The sequence below is a fragment of the Osmerus eperlanus genome, chromosome 6 (genome assembly GCF_963692335.1).
Source record: "Osmerus eperlanus chromosome 6, fOsmEpe2.1, whole genome shotgun sequence".
Lineage (NCBI taxonomy): Eukaryota > Metazoa > Chordata > Actinopteri > Osmeriformes > Osmeridae > Osmerus > Osmerus eperlanus.
In genome coordinates this window covers 9,053,731-9,079,052 of record NC_085023.1, presented here as the reverse complement: position 1 = coordinate 9,079,052, position 25,322 = coordinate 9,053,731, and the positions used below count along the sequence as shown (strand labels likewise).

General features: G+C 41.8%; 1 protein-coding gene across 1 annotated transcript; it reads right to left on the bottom strand.

Annotated features, from left to right (window-relative positions):
- Positions 1–17,310: 17,310 nt before the first annotated feature.
- LOC134022749 (uncharacterized) lies at positions 17,311–20,769 on the bottom strand. Its single transcript, XM_062464498.1, has 4 exons — positions 20,668–20,769; positions 20,412–20,573; positions 19,546–19,638; positions 17,311–17,795 (listed from the first exon to the last, which is right to left on the bottom strand). Exons 1-4 carry the CDS (start codon positions 20,767–20,769, stop codon positions 17,478–17,480), a joined length of 675 nt encoding a protein of 224 aa, XP_062320482.1. The 3' UTR covers positions 17,311–17,477.
- Positions 20,770–25,322: the final 4,553 nt, after the last annotated feature.

Genomic DNA, 25,322 nt, shown 5'->3' with positions numbered 1-25,322 from the left:
GAAAAGTACTACCATATATTTGTAACCAGACAGCCTCTTTTTTGAAATTGTCTAACAATGATTATTATTATGTATTTCCAAACTACAAGTGTTGAAGTTTTTTCCTAGCAGTGGTATATTTGCTGTCCATTTCTATTCCGGTTTGCAGGTGACAGTAAAAGATGCGCACTTACACTGGTAGGAACACATTTTGATAGCATATGGACACAGTTTGCGTGCTGATTTGGCAATTTTCCGGGGGGTACTTTTATTAGATTTTGAGGATTTGTCCGGGGGGTACTTTTATTCAGGGGGGTACTTTTATTTGGGTGATAAGAGTACATGTACTCGCTATGAATTATATTATTGGGTGTGCTTTGCCTTCGGCAAGGGCACAACCTTTGTTCTCTCACATATATATTATTGGGTGTGCTTTGCCTTCGGCAAGGGCACAACCTTTGTTCTCTCACATATATATTTTTATTATTTTTATTTCTTTTTGCCCCCCTAAAACTCAGTCAATATTTGGCCTACATAGACAACCTAGGTATCAAAAGCTTCGTCTTGGTAGCGATTGAGTTGCTTCTATTGGGATTTACGTTCCGTTGCATGGTTTAGGCTCAAGTTAAGTTTTTGTGGCGAAAAGTGAAGCTAACGGTGGCTAATTTGCTAGCCACAGTCACTGACGTTACTAACGTCACTACGTCACGAAAACACGCGTGACTACCTTTGGCAGAACATTTGTTTTGCATCTGTTAACTTGGGGGATAGCTAGGTTAACTATAGCTTTACTGCAAGGCAGCTGCAGAAACGCCACAAGCAAAGAGGCCAGGGTGATAACTATTTACTCATTTTACTTTGTGATATGACACACAATTGTGATGTGTAATGTACAATATAAGCTGATATTATTAAGGAAGTACATCTATTTTCGGAAACAGTAGTCTACTATTTCACTGAAGTATTAGCATCATGACATTATAGTGTGTTGCCCGGGCAACACATACTACAGTGGTCTATGATGTATCTGTTTTCAATCGTTAAAATAAACATTCCTCACATATACATTTTCGTTGTAGGATTTATTCTGACATTAGTAAACGATTTGTTGGTGAAATTACCATTACCTGTGGTTTCAAACCAGTGTAGCTCACTGCAACGCTGTAGCTTACGCGAGACACACTACAAAAACATCTACAGTACACAGCTGTTTAGGAAGTCAAACGGCGACAGAACATGTTCGGCACTCCCCTTACTTAAATCAAAAGTCTATCTAACTACTAATCTGAACTTCATTGCCACAGCCTAAACGTTGTCACTGTTCATGAAAATAATTAATTTCAGCCTAAACCGTACAACGGAACGTTAAATCCAATTCAACCAACGCAATCGCTACCAAGACGAACACAGCAGTAGTCTACTGTACTGTACTGTAGTAGTACAATTTACCGGGGCAGCTTCTCCACACAGGGCTATATCGCATTTTGCGTTGTTACTGACAATGATCGCTACCAGTGAGCTTTTTATGAATGAGCGATTTTCCACTAAATAAATGTCAAGCTTATTTACGTTTTGGGGGGCATATTTTCAATTAGCAGATGGTACTGTTTGAATCGCGATTCCATCTTCTACTGCCGGGTAACGTCGTAGAATAATCTTCAAAGGGGGTTCTTTATTAATGAATGAATGCAATGAGTAGGCTAAATGCCTGAAAATATCATGAGAAGGGAAAAACTTAAAATGACGTTTAAGTCATAGAGATGAGGTCAATTTTTACACCGGTCTGCCAAATTTATTCGTTTTGATTCAACGATGAGGCTGCCTCTTGCAGGGGAAATGAGAAGACATCTATTTCATTCTACACTTCACTCGTATTTTCAGTTGTAAATGAGCAGCAAAAAAAATGCTTTTAAATCTATGTAATATTTATAAATAATAAGTATGCATTTTTATATAAAATATACAGAAATATCAGTTGTAAAAATGTCATTCAAAAACGGACCCCTGTGCAACCGACGCAAGCAAGCACACCCTACAATTTCCCCAGAAATTGTACCCTCTCTAGTTGTTGCTTGCTTTCCTCCAGATACACTCTAGCACTTTCGAGGATCATATTAAATTGTAATTTGTTTAACTATATGCTCTTCTGGTTAAACCGATTGGCACTTATTTGCTTTTCATAATGTATGCTTCATGTTTTGGCTACCCGCAATGTTTTTGGGGCTATCTCATTGTTTATGATCATTGACCAATGCACTTTTTGTAAATCTCTTTCTTGTAAGTCGCTTTGGATAAAAGTGTCTGCTAAATGAATAAATGGCTTGATTGACAGGTCCAGTCTGGAATGATTGACAGCCCGTTTGGACGGGCGGTCTTCTTGATGGAAGCTAGCGATGTTTGCAGCCACTTTGCACGGTTTACTAGCCAGCTGCATAGAGGCAAGTAGAGGAGAAAGGGCGTTAGCGAGATGGCTTCTCAGTCAGGCCTGCCAATGGACCCGCTCTTCGCCCCTCCACAACTTCACCCTCTTGTCCAAATATGGCCACTTCTGGCTCCAAAAACCCAAGGTGGCGACCAGGAAGCGCAAAAATCGAGGCTTCAAAACCAGACCCCCACCCCTCGCTCCTCGGCTTGAGGCAAAGGCTTGAGGTGGATGTTGGTGGTATTGCATTTCCGTTTAGGTACCCGGCTCGTCCGGACGATTTTATTCTATTAACTCTTTCTTGCTTACGTAAAGAAAAGTTGCCTGGAACTGTGGTCGTGGATACGAACAGGGCACAAGCACAAAAGCGAACTTCAGCCGATCGCTGATTTACCTGAGCTGAATGAGCAGGGTTTTTCCTGCATAGAGAAAATGTTGGCGCGCGCCAACGCCGTTTTCCCGAGCGCCAATGACAAATCCTGAGCGCCAAAGGCAAAAAAAAGTTGCGTGCAATGCATGTCAGCGAATATGTTCTCAATAGTATGTTTCAAGTAGGCTACAGCCGAACCCTCGTTCTGTTTTGATAAATAGTAATTGAGTTGATAAGCGTGTCTTCTTGTCTGATCAATACGCAACTGTGAGGTGCGCGAATGGACAGAGCAGCCAGTAAACTGTCGTTCCGCTGCGAGGGCCAGCCCGACGTGCACGAATACACCTGTACAAATGCAAATGAAATTTCCACTCAAAATGCTGACAAAAGTTTGATTTACGATTTCCAACGCAGCCTCCATTGGTATTCTTAACCTGGAATGATAATATATAGTGCAGTGTTTCCTCTATGGCTACATTTCTGCCGCCACGGTATCAGAAATCAGGTTGTACAAAATTTTAGGCCGTCTATCAGCAGTGATTGTTAAAGTGCATGTCGGAGAATTGCACGGACACGCGCTTCACACCGCAGTTGAGATTGCGTGTGTGCGTCCTTGAGAACTGTAAGTCGTATAACTTATGTTGTCAGTTCATTTAAGCCTGTTATTGTATAAGTCTATAGTTCTTGCAAATGTAAATCAAGTTAACTGGTGATTTTCGTTGTTTGTATTCTTCCCCTGCTAGCTAAATTGTCTGTTGATTCGATAGCGATTGCTGCCCTTACTCAGGTTTATATTTTAGGTGCATTATTATGCTGAAGTAGTTTTAATTAATAAAAAGTGGGTTTATTGTTATTATTTGCTACAGAATACTTAGCCTATCCACATCAAATGAAGCAGGCAGTGTACATGCTTCAGAGTGGCCTACCTTAATTGATAGGCTAGGCTACTGACCATTTACAATAAGTTGTTACGTCAATTATTAATTGGCAGCATTTATGCCATTTAGAACATACTTCATGAGTGTAAGGTGACGAAAATATGTGCAATATTACATTAGACTATTACATTAACCTGTTCCGAAATATTGGTGTAGTTTCGGCGGGGGGGGATGCAAAACACCTGGGAATAAATACATTGATTAGAAAGAAGAAGAAAAGAATGAATATATACCCTTTTTTTTTTTTTGGAGCACCGAAGACCCATTTTGACCCAGGAAAAACCCTGATGAGCACAAGGAGAAAGGGCTTGATTATCTACAGTTGCCTGCCGTAGCCAGTTTTACAAATGGTTGCACACATACATGAGTTTATTCCAGCAGATTTAAGCAGATTTTAAAAAATTGTAATGAACGTTAGAATGTTCATGACATGACAAACGTAATTATAGCCTAAAATAGTGATATTGTGGCATGTTACGGCGTCATTATTGATTGTTGAAACGTTCTTCTGGAGCAAAGACGAAGATGAATAAGTTAGACTATGTCTGATAGTGATGGGAAGTTCGGATCATTTTACTGATTCGGTTCTTTGAATCTCGTTTAGTAAAATGAACGAATCTTTTTTCGAGTCATTCGTTCATTTCAACGGGGGTGGGGGGGGCTATCCGTCCACTGTAAACACGTATTCTCATGTAGGTTAGTGCATGACATGTGCACCAGCAGATACTATTTTAAAATAAATTCCTGCATTAAGATAATGTATCATGACAGTTTGTATGATTTGGTCATTTATTATCACACTAGCATTTAATTATCACGGCAAACAATTACACTGCACTAAACTGTAAGTGTAAATGTAAAGTGAAAATAACAAAACCAGTCAGTATGATGACTTGAGCGAATATCATTCACGTCTTACCAAACAGCGGCCACGCGAAAGGGAATGAGGAAACTGTTTCCTCTACTAAAAAATACAATGCGGGTCACGTGAAAAAAGGATCCAAAGACTCGTAGAAAGACCGAGTCGGGAAATGAACGAATCATTTGTTTCCTCCAGTACAGAGCCCATGCAGGTCACGTGAAAAATGATCCAAAGACTCGTAGAAAGACCGAGTCGGGAAATGAACGAATCGTTCGTTTCCTCTAACTACAACTACAGAGCCTATGCAGGTCACGTGAAAAATGATCCAAAGACTCGTAGAAAGACAGAGTCGGGAAATGAACGAATCGTTCGTTTCCTCTAGCTACCACTACAGAGCCTATGCAGGTCACGTGAAAAATGATCCAAAGACTCGTAGAAAGACCGAGTCGGGAAATGAACTAATAGTTCCCTCTAGCGTTTCCTCTAGCTACCACTACAGAGCCTATGCAGGTCACGTGAAAAATGATCCAAAGACTCGTAGAAAGACCGAGTCGGGAAATGAACGAATCGTTTTTTTCCTCTAGCTACCACTACAGAGCCTATGCAGGTCACGTGAAAAATGATCCAAAGACTCGTAGAAAGACAGAGTCGGGAAATGAACGAATCGTTCGTTTCCTCTAGCTACCACTACAGAGCCTATGCAGGTCACGTGAAAAATGATCCAAAGACTCGTAGAAAGACCGAGTCGGGAAATTAACTAATAGTTCCCTCTAGCATTTCCTCTAGCTACCACTACAGAGCCTATGCAGGTCACGTGAAAAATGATCCAAAGACTCGTAGAAAGACCGAGTCGGGAAATGAACTAATAGTTCCCTCTAGCGTTTCCTCTAGCTACCACTACAGAGCCTATGCAGGTCACGTGAAAAATGATCCAAAGACTCGTAGAAAGACCGAGTCGGGAAATGAACGAATCGTTCGTTTCCTCTAGCTACCACTACAGAGCCTATGCAGGTCACGTGAAAAATGATCCAAAGACTCGTAGAAAGACAGAGTCGGGAAATGAACGAATCGTTCGTTTCCTCTAGCTACCACTACAGAGCCTATGCAGGTCACGTGAAAAATGATCCAAAGACTTGTAGAAAGACCGAGTCGGGAAATGAACTAATAGTTCCCTCTAGCGTTTCCTCTAGCTACCACTACAGAGCCTATGCAGGTCACGTGAAAAATGATCCAAAGACTCGTAGAAAGACTGAGTCGGGAAATGAACAAATCGTTCGTTTCCTCTAGCTACCACTACAGAGCCTATGCAGGTCACGTGAAAAATGATCCAAAGACTCGTAGAAAGACCGAGTCGGGAAATGAACGAATCGTTCATTTCCTCTAGCTACCACTACAGAGCCTATGCAGGTCACGTGAAAAATGATCCAAAGACTCGTAGAAAGACCGAGTCGGGAAATGAACGAATCGTTCGTTTCCTCTAGCTACCACTACAGAGCCTATGCAGGTCACGTGAAAAATGATCCAAAGACTCGTAGAAAGACCGAGTCGGGAAATGAACTAATAGTTCCCTCTAGCGTTTCCTCTAGCTACCACTACAGAGCCTATGCAGGTCACGTGAAAAATGATCCAAAGACTCGTAGAAAGACTGAGTCGGGAAATGAACGAATCGTTCGTTTCCTCTAGCTACCACTACAGAGCCTATGCAGGTCACGTGAAAAATGATCCAAAGACTCGTAGAAAGACCGAGTCGGGAAATGAACGAATCGTTCGTTTCCTCTAGCTACCACTACAGAGCCTATACAGGTCACGTGAAAAATGATCCAAAGACTCGTAGAAAGACCGAGTCGGGAAATGAACGAATCGTTCGTTTCCTCTAGCTACCACTACAGAGCCTATGCAGGTCACGTGAAAAATGATCCAAAGACTCGTAGAAAGACCGAGTCGGGAAATGAACTAATAGTTCCCTCTAGCGTTTCCTCTAGCTACCACTACAGAGCCTATGCAGGTCACGTGAAAAATGATCCAAAGACTCGTAGAAAGACTGAGTCGGGAAATGAACGAATCGTTCGTTTCCTCTAGCTACCACTACAGAGCCTATGCAGGTCACGTGAAAAATGATCCAAAGACTCGTAGAAAGACCGAGTCGGGAAATGAACGAATCGTTCGTTTCCTCTAGCTACCACTACAGAGCCTATGCAGGTCACGTGAAAAATGATCCAAAGACTCGTAGAAAGACCGAGTCGGGAAATGAACTAATAGTTCCCTCTAGCGTTTCCTCTAGCTACCACTACAGAGCCTATGCAGGTCACGTGAAAAATGATCCAAAGACTCGTAGAAAGACCGAGTCGGGAAATGAACTAATAGTTCCCTCTAGCGTTTCCTCTAGCTACCACTACAGAGCCTATGCAGGTCACGTGAAAAATGATCCAAAGACTCGTAGAAAGACCGAGTCGGGAAATGAACGAATCGTTCGTTTCCTCTAGCTACCACTACAGAGCCTATGCAGGTCACGTGAAAAATGATCCAAAGACTCGTAGAAAGACAGAGTCGGGAAATGAACGAATCGTTCGTTTCCTCTAGCTACCACTACAGAGCCTATGCAGGTCACGTGAAAAATGATCCAAAGACTCGTAGAAAGACCGAGTCGGGAAATGAACTAATAGTTCCCTCTAGCGTTTCCTCTAGCTACCACTACAGAGCCTATGCAGGTCACGTGAAAAATGATCCAAAGACTCGTAGAAAGACCGAGTCGGGAAATGAACGAATCGTTCGTTTCCTCTAGCTACCACTACAGAGCCTATGCAGGTCACGTGAAAAATGATCCAAAGACTCGTAGAAAGACCGAGTCGGGAAATGAACGAATCGTTCGTTTCCTCTAGCTACCACTAGCCTATGCAGGTCACGTGAAAAATGATCCAAAGACTCGTAGAAAGACCGAGTCGGGAAATGAACTAATAGTTACCTCTAGCGTTTCCTCTAGCTACCACTACAGAGCCTATGCAGGTCACGTGAAAAATGATCCAAAGACTCGTAGAAAGACTGAGTCGGGAAATGAACGAATCGTTCGTTTCCTCTAGCTACCACTACAGAGCCTATGCAGGTCACGTGAAAAATGATCCAAAGACTCGTAGAAAGACCGAGTCGGGAAATGAACGAATCGTTCGTTTCCTCTAGCTACCACTACAGAGCCTATACAGGTCACGTGAAAAATGATCCAAAGACTCGTAGAAAGACCGAGTCGGGAAATGAACGAATCGTTCCCTCTAGCTACCACTACAGAGCCTATGCAGGTCACGTGAAAAATGATCCAAAGACTCGAACCCAAAGACCGAGTCGGGAAATGAACGAATCATTTCTGTTTACTTGGACGAGCCTATGCAACAGTCCCGATGCGCGGCCACGAGAAAATGAACTTGTAAGGATTTGTTCAAAATGAACGAATCGTTCACGAACGACACATCACTAATGTCTGATAACCACAATATTGTCATGGTTATGTAACGCTATGTCAGTTAACACCACAATGATGGCATTAACAATAACAGTAAGCTAGTAATAATAAAGCAACACATCATCATAATAACATATATATAGGCCTTTTTAACTTAGAACAACGACAAAGCCAGATATTCAAGTTTACCGTTTATTTAATCCGACACAACACTAAAAACACGAAGCAAAAAGAACAACATATGTGTTGAGTTCCATCTAGAACAGGCCTATATTTCTAAAAACCAAGTGAAAGGAATACTATACAGTACTAATAGCATACATTTTCGTAAAGTTCTCATGATCTATCTGCCTCTTGATCAGACTTGTACCCCAGGGTCGTCAAGTTTTATCAAAAGCTTGGAGTGAGATTCTAGTAGAGTGACTCTACGGCAATGCCTTAGCTCATACGCTCGCGACTGGTTGTCGCAAAGTATGACGTGTCCAGCTAGTGGCGAGCGTATACGAGCCTCGGAGCTAGGAGTATGGCGAGACACTGTCTGTTTATCAATATGAACAACGCTAAGTACGTTCTTTTGAAGAACGGTTTTGCAAGCATCCTTGCGAGGACGGTCTTGCAAGACCCCGAGGACGGAGAACAAATTAAGATGCAGGTTTTCTTGGCTATTGTGCAATACCCTGGACTCGCTAGCTAGGTTATCGAAAAGTCAGAGCAAATGTGCAAATTAGCCGTTTCATCAATAAAATAAGCATATTGTCAGCGACTACACTGCCCATTTTTTGTCACATTTGAATTCAGATGCTGATTTACACATACCGTGTAGCTGAAATATGAATTGTAAAAACTTACAGTTATTAAGTTTGGCCGCCTCTCCTGACATCTTGCAATGACTTCTGGGAAATCCGATGCGTTCTCGCCGGCCAAGTCACCATCCGATGCATCCTCGATAAAAGGGGCGGATCAAGAACACTTCCGGGCAGGGCCGCGTTTGTGCAATGCATAATAATGCATTTACCCACCTGTAGTGAAGTCCACGTTCTCTTAGCGTCACGTGTCGTTGCCGGTATCAAAGCATGCAAGACAACAATGGCTTCGCATGAAGGTGATGTCAAACGAGTTTGACCTTCTTCGCCAAATTGACTTCAACGATTTGATTCGTGACTTTGCCTTCAACAAAGTAGACGAGTGGACTTAAACTAGTCCCACACTGATTATCTAGCCTATGTTTTATTTTCAGTAGGCGGCCACAGCCTGATAATTAAATTGTTCAATCGAGTTGTTTGTATATAGCTATGTGTTCGCAGGGCTGCGTGTGTGCACGCTAGACTGCATGTTCCAATTGATTTGACATCGTGGCTGGCTAGGGGTGCGTGTTACAATGTATTACAATCAGTGGCAATTTCTTTAAGACTGCAAGGGAAGCTCAGCGTCCCCTAAAATTTCAAAAAATTAATGGTCAAATATTTACTATTGTGTTAACATTTTAAATGCGTTAGAACACGTTCATATCGAAGACGAGTTCTTTCAGAATCAGCTACATATATTAGCAGGTTGACTGACTGATTTCCTTCTCATACATTCCCGTAGCGTCACAGTGCATTTCCCTGTTGAAGCTCAGCTTCCATGGACTTCAATGGGGATGCTTTTATCATTTTTTTTCAGTGCTTTGAAACTACTCATTGGATGAATGCTGAGATTATGTCCCGCCTCGGACGCTCAGTGTCTCTGGGGGTGAATGGTGGAGTGGGCTGGCCTGGACGCTGGGTTTCTGCGTGATGATTGGAGGGTCTGTCGAAAGACTGCATCTCCTTTTGATTGACAGTAATTTTGTACTACAAAAAGTCACCGAAGCTTAGTCCCATCGCGGATTTTGAAACTGTAGTTGAAAGACAAACTGCAGCAACCTATTTCTTGGTATTTGCTTGGCGAAAATTGCTAACCAATTTTCATCATACATTTCATACAATTATACACCACGTTCCTTGTTTCAGTTTAACCTAATTTCCACATTTCCTCCTTGATTAATATTGTTTTGTTAGATCGTTCATTCATTCAGTAGGCTAGGCTAGTGTCGTAGGGGTGAACTAGCCAGTGAACTAGCCAAATAAAAAAAAAAAAATTAGGATGTAGGCCGAAAATGAGCTTCCCCTCTTTGAAAGACCAGCAGTCGCCACTGATTACAATGTATCACTGATATTTTGATCATAATTTAATTACCAATCCCTCTCTCTCTCTCTAATATATATTGATAAAAATCATAGTAATAATAATATTTATATATTTAAAAATATTTTGCGTGGGGGGGGGGGGCCTCGGGGAGGCTTCTGCCCCGGGCCCCAGATGACCTTAACCTGGCCCTGCTTCCGGGTAGTTTTGGCGTTCTTGGTGACTTGTGTTCTTTGGATTGGAACCGTACTTGGCAATGAAAGATGACGTAAAACGATAAACAGCCACTCACTGCGCGAAACCGGACGAGCCGGAACTGGAAAGATGGCGTGGTCCGTTTCGCGCTCTCGCTTGCCTCACTGCGCACTTTCCATAGAAATTAACAGGGATGCCATCTTAAAGACCTCTGTAGCTTGGTGTAGTTATATAGGTCTATGTTCAAAACAGGCTTTCACAGACCAATGGTTGACATCACGATGACTACATCCATCTTTTACAGTCTATAGAGCTCCGGGAGTTGACGTCACGCAATCCCATCATGCACCGGTCATCGCCATTTTGGCAGGGAAGTGGAGAGCCAAGTGGAGCGCCAGAGTGTACATACATATATACTTACATACATATTATACATAGTTTAATTTGCTGCCTATTTTAATAAACGTTGATTCAACATGGTGGATAGCTGCTGTGCGCCGGGATGCCTGAACCATCGGGGAAAAGATAAAGGGAGAGCATTTTATAGGATTCCTAAGATCCAGAGAAGGACCCCATAATTCCGGACAACCACCCATGGCTTCAACTGGGGATCATTCAGTCTCTTGGAATGACTTATCTGTAATAAATATGTAATGGCATTTTTGTGATGAAAAGTCCACTGATATAATGTACGTTAGCCAACGTTAGTAGCTAACCGTTGACGAACATTAGAGACTAGCTAACGCTAGCTAGCTATACAAGTTATAAAACTGACTGCATTAACGTTACACATAGCAATTTGTAGCCGGTAGACTTCAAAGCTGAATATTCATCACTAATCCAGCTGATTGTGTCCATTTATATCCCTCCAGGCTTTTGTAGGCTTTTAAAGACTCTCCAGAGTAGGACGAATGAAAGTTGATAGAGAGTTGTAAATATCTGGAAAGGTCAGGGAAGCCTTCCGTTTCACTCGTAAAGGTCGTAAAAAATAACTCCGGGAGCATTATATGGATCACTAATGTTTAATCGATCAAGTTTAGCTTTATAGCTGCCTATGTCTTTTGAATTAAAGTGCGCAGTGAACTCGGACAGGTTGAAATCCGTGCTGGCGCCGTTCATTTTTGCCACTACTTTCCTGCCAAAATGGCGAAGTAAACAGTAAAGTCACGTGATGTCCGGAGCTCTATGGTGTGGACACAAATATAAGGTACGTTCGACTCACGCTGCGTTCACACTGCAGCGGAGCGGGCGGCGCGGGGCGTCGGCTTCCAATTCATTTTCAATGAAACCAGGCGTTGACGCTCGCGTAGGGCATTGTGGGAAGGCGAGCGGAGCGGAGCGTTGCAAGTTGGATTTTCTCAACTTTATGTAAATGAGGAGCGTGAAAACGCTAGCGTTGGCCAATCGGATTGGTTTCTTGTTTCTTGTAACGTGTTCGTCATGGTAAACTTTTCTAGGTTTGACAATTTCAAGATGGAGGAGAAACTTTTCGTATGTGTCTGCACACCCAGTTCTGTTCAGAACAAAGTTACTAATGTGACGAGCCTGAATTTAAAGAATACATTAAACTAATAATGCATGGTGCATGGTTGCCGATGTCGTCATTGTTCCTAGTGTGTTTTTATAGCCTACTTTTAAATTTAGTCTCGTCACATTACGTGACTGTTCTGTGCCACTGCTAGCTCGCTAGCCCAGCCTACAAACGACTGGTTGAGTGACCGGTGGCGTAACATGTATTGAACTACAACTCTGTATTAACTTGTCTAACACGCCCCCGAGCGTGGTGTACTGTGGGAAGGCAGCGTTTTTTAACGGAATACAGAGTTGTAGTTCTCTAAGGTCACTGTTGTAGTCATGGCCAAGCGTGCAGATTTGGGTTCATGTACTCACAATATCGATCAAAATACCACTTTTACACAACATTTATGTAAGTGCAAGATTTTACTAGTGCAAGATTACAGTAGAATACATGTTACGCCACCGGTCACTCAACCAGTCGTTTGTAGGCTGGGCTAGCGAGCTAGCAGTGGCACAGAACAGTCACGTAATGTGACGAGACTAAATTAAAAAGTAGGCTATAAAAACACACTAGGAACAATGACGACATTGGCAACCATGCATTATTAGTTTAATGTATTCTTTAAATTCAGGCTCGTCACATTAGTAACTTTGTTCTGAACAGAACTGGGTGTGCAGACACATACGAAAAGTTTCTCCTCCATCTTGAAATTGTCAAACCTAGAAATGTTTACCATGACGAACAGTTGCTACGTTACAAGAAACAAGAAACCAATCCGATTGGCCAACGCTAGCGTTTTCACGCTCCTCATTTACATAAAGTTGAGAAAATCCAACTTGCAACGCTCCGCTCGCCTTCCCACAATGCCCTACGCGAGCGTCAACGCCTGGTTTCATTGAAAATGAATTGGAAGCCGACGCCCCGCGCCGCCCGCTCCGCTGCAGTGTGAACGCAGCGCCGGCGTCGTCTGCAGCCCGGCTGACTTGAAGCAGCCAATGGCATTCTCAGATTCAAGGCAGCCGGCTGCAGACGCCGCTGGCACTGCATGAAGTCGAATACACCTATAGTTATCGCAGGGCTCTTAACGCTGCGTTCACACTGCAGCGTTTTTTAATGCTCTGCATCGCTTGCCTTCCCACAGTACACCACGCACGGGGGCGTGTTAGACAAGTTAATACAGAGTTGTAGTTCTCTAAGGTCACTGTTGTAGTCATGGCCAAGCGTGCAGATTTGGGTTCATGTACTCACAATATCGATCAAAATACCACTTTTACACAACATTTATGTAAGTGCAAGATTTTACTAGTGCAAGATTACAGTAGAATACATGTTACGCCACCGGTCACTCAACCAGTCGTTTGTAGGCTGGGCTAGCGAGCTAGCAGTGGCACAGAACAGTCACGTAATGTGACGAGACTAAATTTAAAAGTAGGCTATAAAAACACACTAGGAACAATGACGACATTGGCAACCATGCATTATTAGTTTAATGTATTCTTTAAATTCAGGCTCGTCACATTAGTAACTTTGTTCTGAACAGAACTGGGTGTGCAGACACATACGAAAAGTTTCTCCTCCATCTTGAAATTGTCAAACCTAGAAATGTTTACCATGACGAACAGTTGCTACGTTACAAGAAACAAGAAACCAATCCGATTGGCCAACGCTAGCGTTTTCACGCTCCTCATTTACATAAAGTTGAGAAAATCCAACTTGCAACGCTCCGCTCGCCTTCCCACAATGCCCTACGCGAGCGTCAACGCCTGGTTTCATTGAAAATGAATTGGAAGCCGACGCCCCGCGCCGCCCGCTCCGCTGCAGTGTGAACGCAGCGCCGGCGTCGTCTGCAGCCCGGCTGACTTGAAGCAGCCAATGGCATTCTCAGATTCAAGGCAGCCGGCTGCAGACGCCGCTGGCACTGCATGAAGTCGAATACACCTATAGTTATCGCAGGGCTCTTAACGCTGCGTTCACACTGCAGCGTTTTTTAATGCTCTGCATCGCTTGCCTTCCCACAGTACACCACGCACGGGGGCGTGTTAGACAAGTTAATACAGAGTTGTAGTTCTCTAAGGTCACTGTTGTAGTCATGGCCAAGCGTGCAGATTTGGGTTCATGTACTCACAATATCGATCAAAATACCACTTTTACACAACATTTATGTAAGTGCAAGATTTTACTAGTGCAAGATTACAGTAGAATACATGTTACGCCACCGGTCACTCAACCAGTCGTTTGTAGGCTGGGCTAGCGAGCTAGCAGTGGCACAGAACAGTCACGTAATGTGACGAGACTAAATTTAAAAGTAGGCTATAAAAACACACTAGGAACAATGACGACATCGGCAACCATGCACCATGCATTATTAGTTTAATGTATTCTTTAAATTCAGGCTCGTCACATTAGTAACTTTGTTCTGAACAGAACTGGGTGTGCAGACACATACGAAAAGTTTCTCCTCCATCTTGAAATTGTCAAACCTAGAAAAGTTTACCATGACGAACACGTTACAAGAAACAAGAAACCAATCCGATTGGCCAACGCTAGCGTTTTCACGCTCCTCATTTACATAAAGTTGAGAAAATCCAACTTGCAACGCTCCGCTCCGCTCGCCTTTCCACAATGCTGTAGCGGGGTTTGCTCGTTTAAAGATAGAAATACTTAATTTATCATAAAGTCTGGGGCACCACCCTAATATTGGTTTAGGACATTAGGGAATCCTATGTTTAATATGTAATAATCAGTCTCATCTTTAGGAATGAATTTGTTCTAAGAGTAGAGCCAATCGTAACATCAGTGAACACGCACGTCAAAATATCTTTACAATGAATTTATTCAAGTAAGGTAAACAGATCTTATGAAAAGTTGGATTATGGGTTTGATATGAGAGATTGGTTTCAATGAACAGAATGAAATGGTCTAACTTAAAGAAAGGCAGAAATTGTACAGTCAGTGATTACATCCTTACAAATCATAAACAGAGCTCACGCCAATGCCATGTCGAGGAGGAAAGAGCGTTAGCCATAGTTACGTTTGATCAGGGGTTGATCAATGATGTTGAGGGCGGTTTGCGCCAAAGGTCCATTTGAAGAATCTGAAGTCACAGCGCGGCTGCGCTGGGTCATGTGACTGAGTCTGCGGGATCTCAGTGAAGTCGCATTTGGAATTGCGTTTTTGGTTCTTCTGTTGAAACGTCCAGATAGTGACGCGTTCACTATAAAGTTGAATCTCAGGAGAAGCTTGGCGACGTCCTTGGAACGCCAATCCTGATGGCGTTCATGCCATGGTCGGTTTCGCTGGAGTCCGAGATTGATGGTCATCTTAGGGCTTTATACAGTTCGAGGGAGGACCCGTCTGGGGTCAGATGTGGATTGGGGGAAGCTGGGTTCTCAACTCCCCCCTCCTTCCTTCACACCTACCAAAGGTGTGATCTGATCTCTGGCTGATCATTCGATGGTTCAAATATTGTTCTGGACATCTTGGTACAGTTACAAAATATAGTTGAATGATTGTTTTATTATGATAGCTTCGTGTAGATACCAAGAATGACGTGGTTATCTTTCAGGAAGAAGGAGTTGTTACTAGAATCAAGATTTCAGTGAACACAACATTAAAACAAAGTAACAAACATAACACAAATATCCCTCTCATAATTCTCCACCTTGTACTCTTGTGGTAAAGTCTCAAGAACTTTCCTCAAAAGTTCTGATCAAGGTATGTTCTTTGTTCAAATCGCCGCCGAAACGGATAGCAAATGGTCGCTGGAGACGTGTTGTCTAAATCAGGCCCTTTGAAGCTTGCAAGCTAGCAGGAGGGCTGATTTGGTAGATTGGGGAGGTCCCCCCCCCATTCTATGTTTTTTTTTGCATCGGCGTTTGGTGGGTAATCAGCATACTGAGGGTGTCACAAGGGCTGATTCTGATGTGATTGAATCACTCTTCAGGTGTGGCAAGATGTTGGCTCCGTGTGGTCTTGTGGACCTCACTACAATGCCCTACGCGAGCGTCAACGCCTGGTTTCATTGAAAATGAATTGGAAGCCGACGCCGCGCGCTCCGCTGCAGTGTGAACGCACTGTTAGTGTCACGCATTGAGCGTGACAGTCACTCATTCCGGTCTTTTGTCACGCACTCCCGCCACACATTGTATTCCTCACGCGGAAAAACTATTTATAACTAGAGAGGGTACAATTTCTGGGGAAATTGTAGGGTTTGCTTGCTTGCGTCGGTTGCACAGGGGTCCGTTTTTGAATGACATTTTTACAACTGATATTTCTATATATTTTATATAAAAATGCATACTTATTATTTATAAAGATTACATAGATTTAAAAGCATTTTTTTTTTTGCTGCTCATTTACAACTGAAAATACGAGTGAAGTGTAGAATGAAATAGATGTCTTCTCATTTCCCCTGCAAGAGGCAGCCTCATCGTTGAATCAAAACGAATAAATTTGGCAGACCGGTGTAAAAATTGACCTAATGTAGGTTCCTTTTAGGTTTTTCCCTTATCGTGATATTTTCAGGCATTTAGCCTATAATTGCATTCATTCATTAATAAAGAACCCCCTTTGAAGATTATACTACGACGTTACCGGCAGTAGAAGATGGAATCGCGTTTCAAAGTACCATCTGCTCACTGAAAATATGCCCCCCAAAACGTAAATAAGCTTGACATTTATTTAGTGGAAAATCGCTCATTCATAAAAAGCTCACTGGTAGCGATCATTGTCAGTAACAACGCAAAATACGATATAGCCCTGTGTGGAGAAGCTGCCCCGGTAAATTGTACTACTACGGTACAGTACTAGACTACTGCTGTGTTCGTCTTTTTAGCGATTGCGTTGGTTGAATTGGATTTAACGTTCCGTTGTACGGTTTAGGCTGAAATTAATTATTTTCATGAACAGATTGACAAAGTTTAGGCTGTGGCATTGACGTTCAGGTTAGTAGTTAGATAGACTTTTGATTTAAGTAAGGGGAGTGCCGAACATGTTCTGTTGCCATTTGACTTCCTACACTGTAAAAAAAAAAAAAGCCTCCCCAACTCAAAAATTTCTAGTGACCGGTTGCACCTAAAATTTTAAGTTGGCCCAATTTAAGTTGCGGAAACAAACCTTTTTTAGTTGTGCTGACTACCCCTGCATGTAGACTGAACTTAACATAGAATGTTGTGTCAATTAAATATTCTGTTGACTAAACATTGCTTGTTGGGCCAACAAGCAGACTCAAATTTAAATCAAATGTTGCATTAATTAAATATTTTTATGTTGGCCAAAAAGGATATTTTTCACTATTTGAAATAAATTACACACTATGCTCTGATCAAGTACATTTGATTTATTTTCATTTACAAATCAAATATCAGCATAAACTCAGATATCGTTGAACAAATTTCAAATTACTCGGAAATAAACTGCTCCCCACATTGTTTTCAACAAAAACACAATCAAAATTACTTTTACGGTTACAAAAAAATGTTCTGACTTTTTGTTGTTGAATTTAACAAACATTTGCATGAAACCTTTGATAACTCAATGACTGGAACTAACATGTAACGACCATTAAACCAAACATTTACTCATTTAGTAATAACGTATTCTTCAAGGACTGGATCCTTGCTGTGCACTTTTCTCCCATGTTTAAGATAATCTTCTGGACTGCCTCGAATGTGTACTTTAAGTCCTTAGGGTACTCCATATTTAGTGCAAAAAGCAGACCGAAGAGGATCATGAGGGCATTTGTTAAGTCTCCCAGATTGTCCATGACAACTTCCTCCTCCAATATTACAGCCACATCGACCACTTTGGGATTTGCTGAGTTGGTAGAGCTGTCTGTCACTTCCAGGATCCCCATTTTCATGGCCTTTGTGTGTGGTCTCAGTGCCTCAGTATCCTGTGAAACACAATAAATGACAGTGTCAGACTGAAAGCATAATGTCTTATGCAATCATTACTGCATCTCAAACAGTAATACCATAAAGTTACTAAAATGAACTAGAGAGGGTACAATTTCTGGGGAAATTGTAGGGTGTGCTTGCTTGCGTCGGTTGGACAGGGGTCAGTTTTTTAATTACATTTTTACAACTGATATTTCTGTATTTTATATAAAAATGCATACTTATTATTTATAAAGATTACATAGATTTAAAAGCATTTTTTTTTTGCTGCTCATTTACAACTGAAAATACGAGTGAAGTGTAGAATGAAATGGATGTCTTCTCATTTCCCCTGCAAGAGGCAGCCTCATCGTTGAATCAAAACGAATAAATTTGGCAGACCGGTGTACAAATTGACCTAATCTCTATGACTTAAACGTCCTTTTAAGTTTTTCCCTTCTCGTGATATTTTCATGCATTTAGCCTACTCATTGCATTCATTCATTAATAAAGAACCCCCTTTGAAGATTATGACGTTACCCGGCAGTAGAAGATGGAATCGCGATTCAAACAGTACCATCTGCTAACTGAAAATATGCCCCCCAAAACGTAAATAAGCTTGACATTTATTTAGTGGAAAATCGCTCATTCATAAAAAGCTCACTGGTAGCGATCATTGTAAGAACGCAAAATGCGATATAGCCCTGTGTGGAGAAGCTGCCCCGGTAAATTCTACTACTACGGTACAGTACTAGACTACTGCTGTGTTCGTCTCGGTAGCGATTGCGTTGGTTGAATTCGATTAAACGTTCCGTTGTACGGTTTAGGCTGAAATTAATTATTTTCATGAACAGATTGACAAAGTTTAGGCTGTAGCAATGAAGTTCAGGTTAGTAGTTAGATAGACTTTTGATTTAAGTAAGGGGAGTGCCGAACATGTTCTGTCGCCGTTTGACTTCCTAAACAGCTGTGTATGTTAGATGTTTTTGTCGTGTGTCTCGCGTAGGCTACAGCGTTGCAGTGATACACTGGATTGAAACCACAGGTAATGATAATTTCACCCACAAATCGTTTACTTGTAATCTAATGTCATAATAAATCCTACAACGAAAATGTATATGTGAGGAATGTTTATTTTAACGATTGAAAACAGATACATCATAGACCACTGTAGTATGTGTTGCCCGGGCAACAGAGGCTAATGTCATGATGCTAATATTTCAGTGAAATAGTAGACTACCGTTTCCGAAAGTAGATGTGGGCTTACTTCCTTAATAATATCAGCTAATATTGTACATTACACATCACAATTGTGTGTCATATCACAAAGTAAAATGAGTAAATAGTTATCACCCTGGCCTCTTTGCTTGTGGCGTTCCTGCAGCTGCCTTGCAGTAAAGCTATAGTTAGCCTAGCTATCCCCCAAGTTAACAGATGCGAAACGAATGTTCTGCTACAGGTAGCCACGCGTGTTTTCATGACGTTAGTGACGTTAGTAACGTCAGTGACTGTGGCTAGCAAATTAGCCACCGTTAGCTTCACTTTTCGCCACAAAAACTTAACTTAAGCCCAAACCATGCAACGGAACGTAAATTCCAATAGAAGCAACGCAATCGCTACCAAGACGAACCTTTTGACACCGCCGTTGTGTATGTAGGCCAAATATTGACTGAGTTTTAGGGGGGCGAAAATAAACAATAAATAAATAAATATATGTGAGAGAACAAAGGTTGTGCTCTCGCCAAAGGCTTGAGCACACCCAATTACCCTAATAGTCTTTGAAATTGATGCTGGCTCTCTCAAGTACAGGGAAAGACCACGGAGAACAGCAGACCTTCTAAAAGTGGTTAGATCTGTGGTCTGTCAAAAAGACAGGTCAACAATAAGACATTATTAAGTCACCTTATTCACAAAGAGGTAACGCATATGATGGGTAACTATTTCATGAAGTTGGTTGTAATGAAGCCCAATGGTGAAAGGTGTAGGTGATCCTTAACAGTACGGATCACCTACTCCTTTCACCATTGGGCTTCATTACAACCAACTTCATGAAATAGTTACCTGAAATGCATTAAGATTACAATCTGCGAGGGAAAATCAGCTAACAAGTGCTAAGTATGCAGTAAGTATGCAGATCCCTTAAGACTGTTGTAATAACTTTCCCAGAGTCTACTTAAGTTAGATACTGAGAGTGGTTTTCTAACAGTCCTGTTGGCTGTTTTTTGACCAATATTGACCATATACCATACCGACCAAAAGCATATCAGGTGACTTTCATGTACTCCAGTAGCAGCCTTAAGGTTGAGTACGCGATATGGGTGGCATTTGCTGTAACTCGAGCGGAAATTGAGATTTTGCACACTAAAAGGGTGTGGCAAAATCTACATTTTCGCTTGGGTTACAGCAAATTACAGCACCGTAGTTTTGTTCCTCATGGTCAAATTTGCCAGAAACCATTGAGAAAAGTAGTGCCGCTCATATCGCGTACTCATGCTTAAGGCTACTACTCCAGTAATGAGGCTGGTCAAGATGAACCATTGGTGAAATTAGTCAATTTTGCACAATAGTGTATGTAGGTGCTGGTCAAGCAGAGCTTTATGATAGGAGAAAATGTATGCACAACAGCTTAATACCTGGGCATCCAGTTTCTCAAGAAGTTCATCCAAGTCGTTCCACCTTCCCTGTCTTGCTTTGGTTCTGTACATCTTCCGAAACCCCTGGGTGTGATTGTCCAACGATGTCAGGAATGTTGACTTCAGGTCAATACGGTTGATGCGGTAGAATTCAGCACAAACCTGTGGGTAATGAGAGATTCAGAATAAGCAAACAAGTAAAAGCAAATGATTAAGACATTCAATTCCAATGGTGACAGAGAAAATAATGACTTACCTCCTCCTCAAAAAACAGTCCAGGCCATCTTTGCTTGATTGTTGACACCAGCGGCTGATCCTGCACAATTTCCTTTCTCCTCAAGGAAAATGTTGTCTCCATCTTTGTATTCAAAACAGTCAAGCTCAAATTTCTTTTTTTCACTTCTTCCTCCATCGATGACCTTTCCTTCTCCAATTCTTGTTCATCCAAACCAACAGGATGGTCGGGAAGAAAGTTGAGTTCAGATCTTCTGGGTCGCTTGAGAGATCCTCGAGATTAACCTTGTCTTGAGTGGGTATTCACAACCATCTCACTGCATCCTGCATTGCGGAGTTTCTGACGATAATTAGCCATTTTAAATTTCAGGCTCATTTTCCATGCTTCACATCCCGTCCTGTCAGATCCTGGGTCTTTGAGACATGGGTGTTTTTCTACCAAAGCAGACGCAACCTTCTCTATTTCAGAGTCCTTTGGGTAGGCTTTGTAAGAGTACACAGTTTCAGCCAATTTGTCCAAGATATTCATATCAGGCCTGTTCCATTTTCTTGAAGATCCTCATTAGCTTTTTTAAGCCTCAACTCTACATCATATGAAAATGAAGGCACTGGAAACGTGCTTGGCCACTGCTCTAATCTAGACGGAGAAAGAGGAAAAACTGAATGGGGTGAAGAAGCTGACGACTGAGTGGATGTCATGCTTGCTGTATCCACAGTGAAATCTGAAAGGTGAGCATCGTCCACCACTGGGCTTAAAAATACTTCCCAGTGGATCCTCAAAGTAGCCTTGTTGTTTGGAAGCTCGGTTATGTCATGTAAAGTACAAAGTTCATTGTTGAAGTCAGGGTCTTCATATTGGATAACAAAACTTTCCACTATCTGCAGTTTTTCACAGAGAACTGCAGAGAGTTCCTCAATTGATGATGGTGTGGGTATTGATAGCTTCCTGATGTTGTCAGGTGAGAGAATAACCCTAAGTAACATTGTTTCCTGGGAAAGAAAATTGAGAAGAAATGCAATATTAGCAAAGTAAAAATCTCTTTGCAGACACCATTATCTTTCCACCTACATTGTATGATGCCAGAGGGTAGAAATCAATGAGATCTTGTGGGTTGACAATGGCTACATTGCAGGAAGTACTTCCAACTATTTCATATGCTCTAAAATGTTCAGAGTACCACGAAGACAGTTGTTCCACTATGAATGAGACCTCTGTACCAACAACCAGAATACTGTGAATTCGACCAAACTCTGGAAAGCCATCACTAAGTCCAACTGGTAGAATCATTCCTTTCCTATACAAAGTCCCAAGCAATGTTGCACTGGATGCCAGGGACAAGGAACTCAGATTTGAATATTTGTTCTCAACAGCTGTCCGCAGCCGCGGTTCAACAGCCGACATTTTGACCACTTTCAATTTTTCAACATGCAATGGTGCTTTGAAGAAATTTTGAGAGTCCAAAGCTAAAGCAATCATTGATTGATGCCTACTTGCCAACGTTTTGAGAGGATTTTTGAAATTGCGGGTGTCGTGCACCACCCTCTTGAAGAAGCTATGCTTCGCCTCATACCGCATTGTCCACAGATCAGCCAAAGGTCCAAAACAACGGATCAAGTTTGGGTAATGCTCAAGGAAATGATGTTTAGGTAGAAACCTCTCATTGGGAAAAACATCAGTGAACAACTGGCGTTGATCAGAAATTTTACTCTCTAGATAACAGAGAGATTCTTCTGATAGCTTTGAACTAACCACTAATTCCACAATGTCTTTTAAGTGCATTAAAAGTTGCCATGCTTTTTCATCCTCAGGCACCATACCACCTACCATGAGAGGGAGAAGTCTAAGGCCCAATTTTCATGTGCATTTCCTCCAACTGTTTTTTTCAAGTAAAAGGTCTTTGGAATTCTTTGAGGGCGATTCACTTTATCTGAATATGAGTATTGAAATGATTGGGTAATGTTATTGAGCTGCTCAAAGGTAAAGTACTTGGCACCAATCAATTTCTGCAGACACAGAGCCAATTCCCTAGGTATTACCCCTTCAAACAGATCGTGTAAAACATCTGGAGGAAAACCAGTAATGACATGAAAGAAGGATAGGTGTTTCTGAAGAACACATTCAGCTTTCACACCATGCACATTTGTTAACAACTCATTGCTCTTCAACTCAGCAATGCATTGATCATGTTGCTCAGGACTTCGGAGAGGAAAGAGTCCCTGCCTAACTTCTGTGGTCTGAATGTCTTTCAAAGATGCTAAGCAAAATCTGCAGAATTTTTCGACACGAAAACTTTCCTGAAACCCTACAAGTCCATGCGTGCCAAGATTGTCTGCAGACACATTAAGCACAGTTCCCCTGACATTCTCACCCATCTGTTCAACATTCAAGCCTTCATGCTCTAGACTCTTCAAGTCACGTAAAAGTGACTCAAAAATGATTCATAACCATACACTTTCACTTCAGAACTTTTCCCAAGCAGCGCCAATTGGATAGAGTGGAGACTTGATCTGTACTGTGATTCCCAATTCAAAATGACCCAATAAACTGCTGTAATTTTATGCTTCTTTCTAGAAGTTCCCAATGGATTGGCAATTTCAAAATCATCAATATAAAACCCAAGTGAAAGTCTGAAATCTTGACCATTAACAAGCTTGTTAACTTTGAAATACTGACCATCAAAAGGGGAGGTGTATAATCCTGGTATACTCTCCTTTATGGGAAACGTCTTCTCAAGAACGTCAGGTCGCTCCAACAAAGACTTCAAAGTCTTCAAAAGAGGAACATAAACAAATGTGTGATTTTGTACCCTATTGAACACATATTCAATAGGTTCAATTATGTCAAAATTGTTTTTAAAGTAATGTTTCGCATATAATTAGTTGAAAGGGGACCTTTGTCAGTGGTGGCACTCAGAAACGGGTTTGTTTTTTGTAATGTGTCAGTAATGTCAGCAACAATAGACTCATTGACATTGCAGTTGTGTTTTAGCAGAATATTCTGAATTGCACACAGTGTATTTGAGTTTCCAATTGACAGAATGTCATTTACATTATCAATTATCTGCTGAGAGGCACTTTTGGATACATGTAACTGTGACTGCATACACAAGAATAAGGCAGCAAGTTTGTGTTCAAGCACTGGCTCACATTCCTCAAGGTCCGAATCTGACACATGAGGATCTGAATGAATGTCATCAGCTTGATCTGATAGACTTTGTGAAACTTAGACTTTGTCAAACTCATTGTCTGTACTGCCTACTGTACAAACAGATGTGCAGAGGTCATTCAAAGTTTGTTTTCTGTGTTTCTTGGACTTGTGAGCTTTGAAAGTTCTTGTTGCTGCTAAAATCACAGTTGGAGAATGGACTCGCTCATGGTTTTTCAAATGTCTTCCTAAATGTTTCAGAAATTGCGTAAGTGAGCAAATATCTAAGAATTCACATAATGCACACTGAAAACTGGCATGGTCAGAGCATGCAGAGCTAGGCCTTTCTATCTTAGGATGTGCTCTCCGTAAATGTGTTTTTAAAGCCCCTGTTGTTGTAAAAATACAAACACAGTCTGGATGAATGCAGGGAAAAGAACCTTTACCGGCTTGCCAGTGATGAAGCCTGTAGTGCTTTAGATTAAAAAATGTACAATAGCGGCACTGCATTTGGTTTTAAGCCTGAAAAAATACCACGTGCTTTGAATCTGATCAAACTTTGTTGAAAATGGATATAGACAATCGACATATTCTCAACCTAAATTTGCTGATTACCAGTACCTCGTAGCACAAAGACAGGGAGCTATCTTTGAAGCACTCACCACTTCAAACGATGTTGTGACTTGTGAGGAAAATACATCTGTTGCGCATGCTCCAACAATTGTGCTGGTCCCAATTGTCGCTGGTCCCAATTGTCGCTAGTCCCCCTCTTGCTCGCTCATGGTATTGCAAATGTCCTCCTAAATGTTTCAGAAATTGCGCAAGTCAGCAAATATCTGAGAATTCACACTGAAAACTGGCATGGTCAGAGCATGCAGAGATAGACCTTTCTATCTTAGGATGTGCTCTCCATAAATGAGTTTTTAAAGCCCCTGTTGTAAAAATACAAACACAGTCTGGATGAATGCAGGGAAAAGAACCTTTACCGGTTTGCCAGTGATGAAGCCTGTAGTGCTTAAGCAGGATGTCTTCTGATTTTAAAAAAATGTACAATTGATTTTAAGCCTGAAAAAAATACCTGAAATACAAACAAAGACAAATGCATCAATAACTCATAATTATGTGAAGAGAACAACCGTATTTAACCATACTTAGGTATTTTTTAGGGCATTTGTAAACCTTACAATGGTGCACTAGCCATCATGCCTCAAGCCTAGAAGAGGCATGATGGCTAGTGCAACCCTAACCCAGCTAACACAGTTACGTTGCCCTTACGTTGCCGCAACGTCACTCGATGACCAAACATACGGGACCGTGCATCTGTGGGACGCCAGAACGTAACCGCAACGTAATCTTGTGACGTTGCCAGTCCGTAACCGCGACGTTGTGGCAACGTTATTTTTCCGACGTTGCCAGTCTGTAACCGCGACCTCCTAGCAACGTCATTTTCCGACGTTGCCAGTCCGTAACCGCGACCTCCTAGCAACGTCATTTTCCGACGTTGCCAGTCCGTAACCGCGACCTCCTAGCAA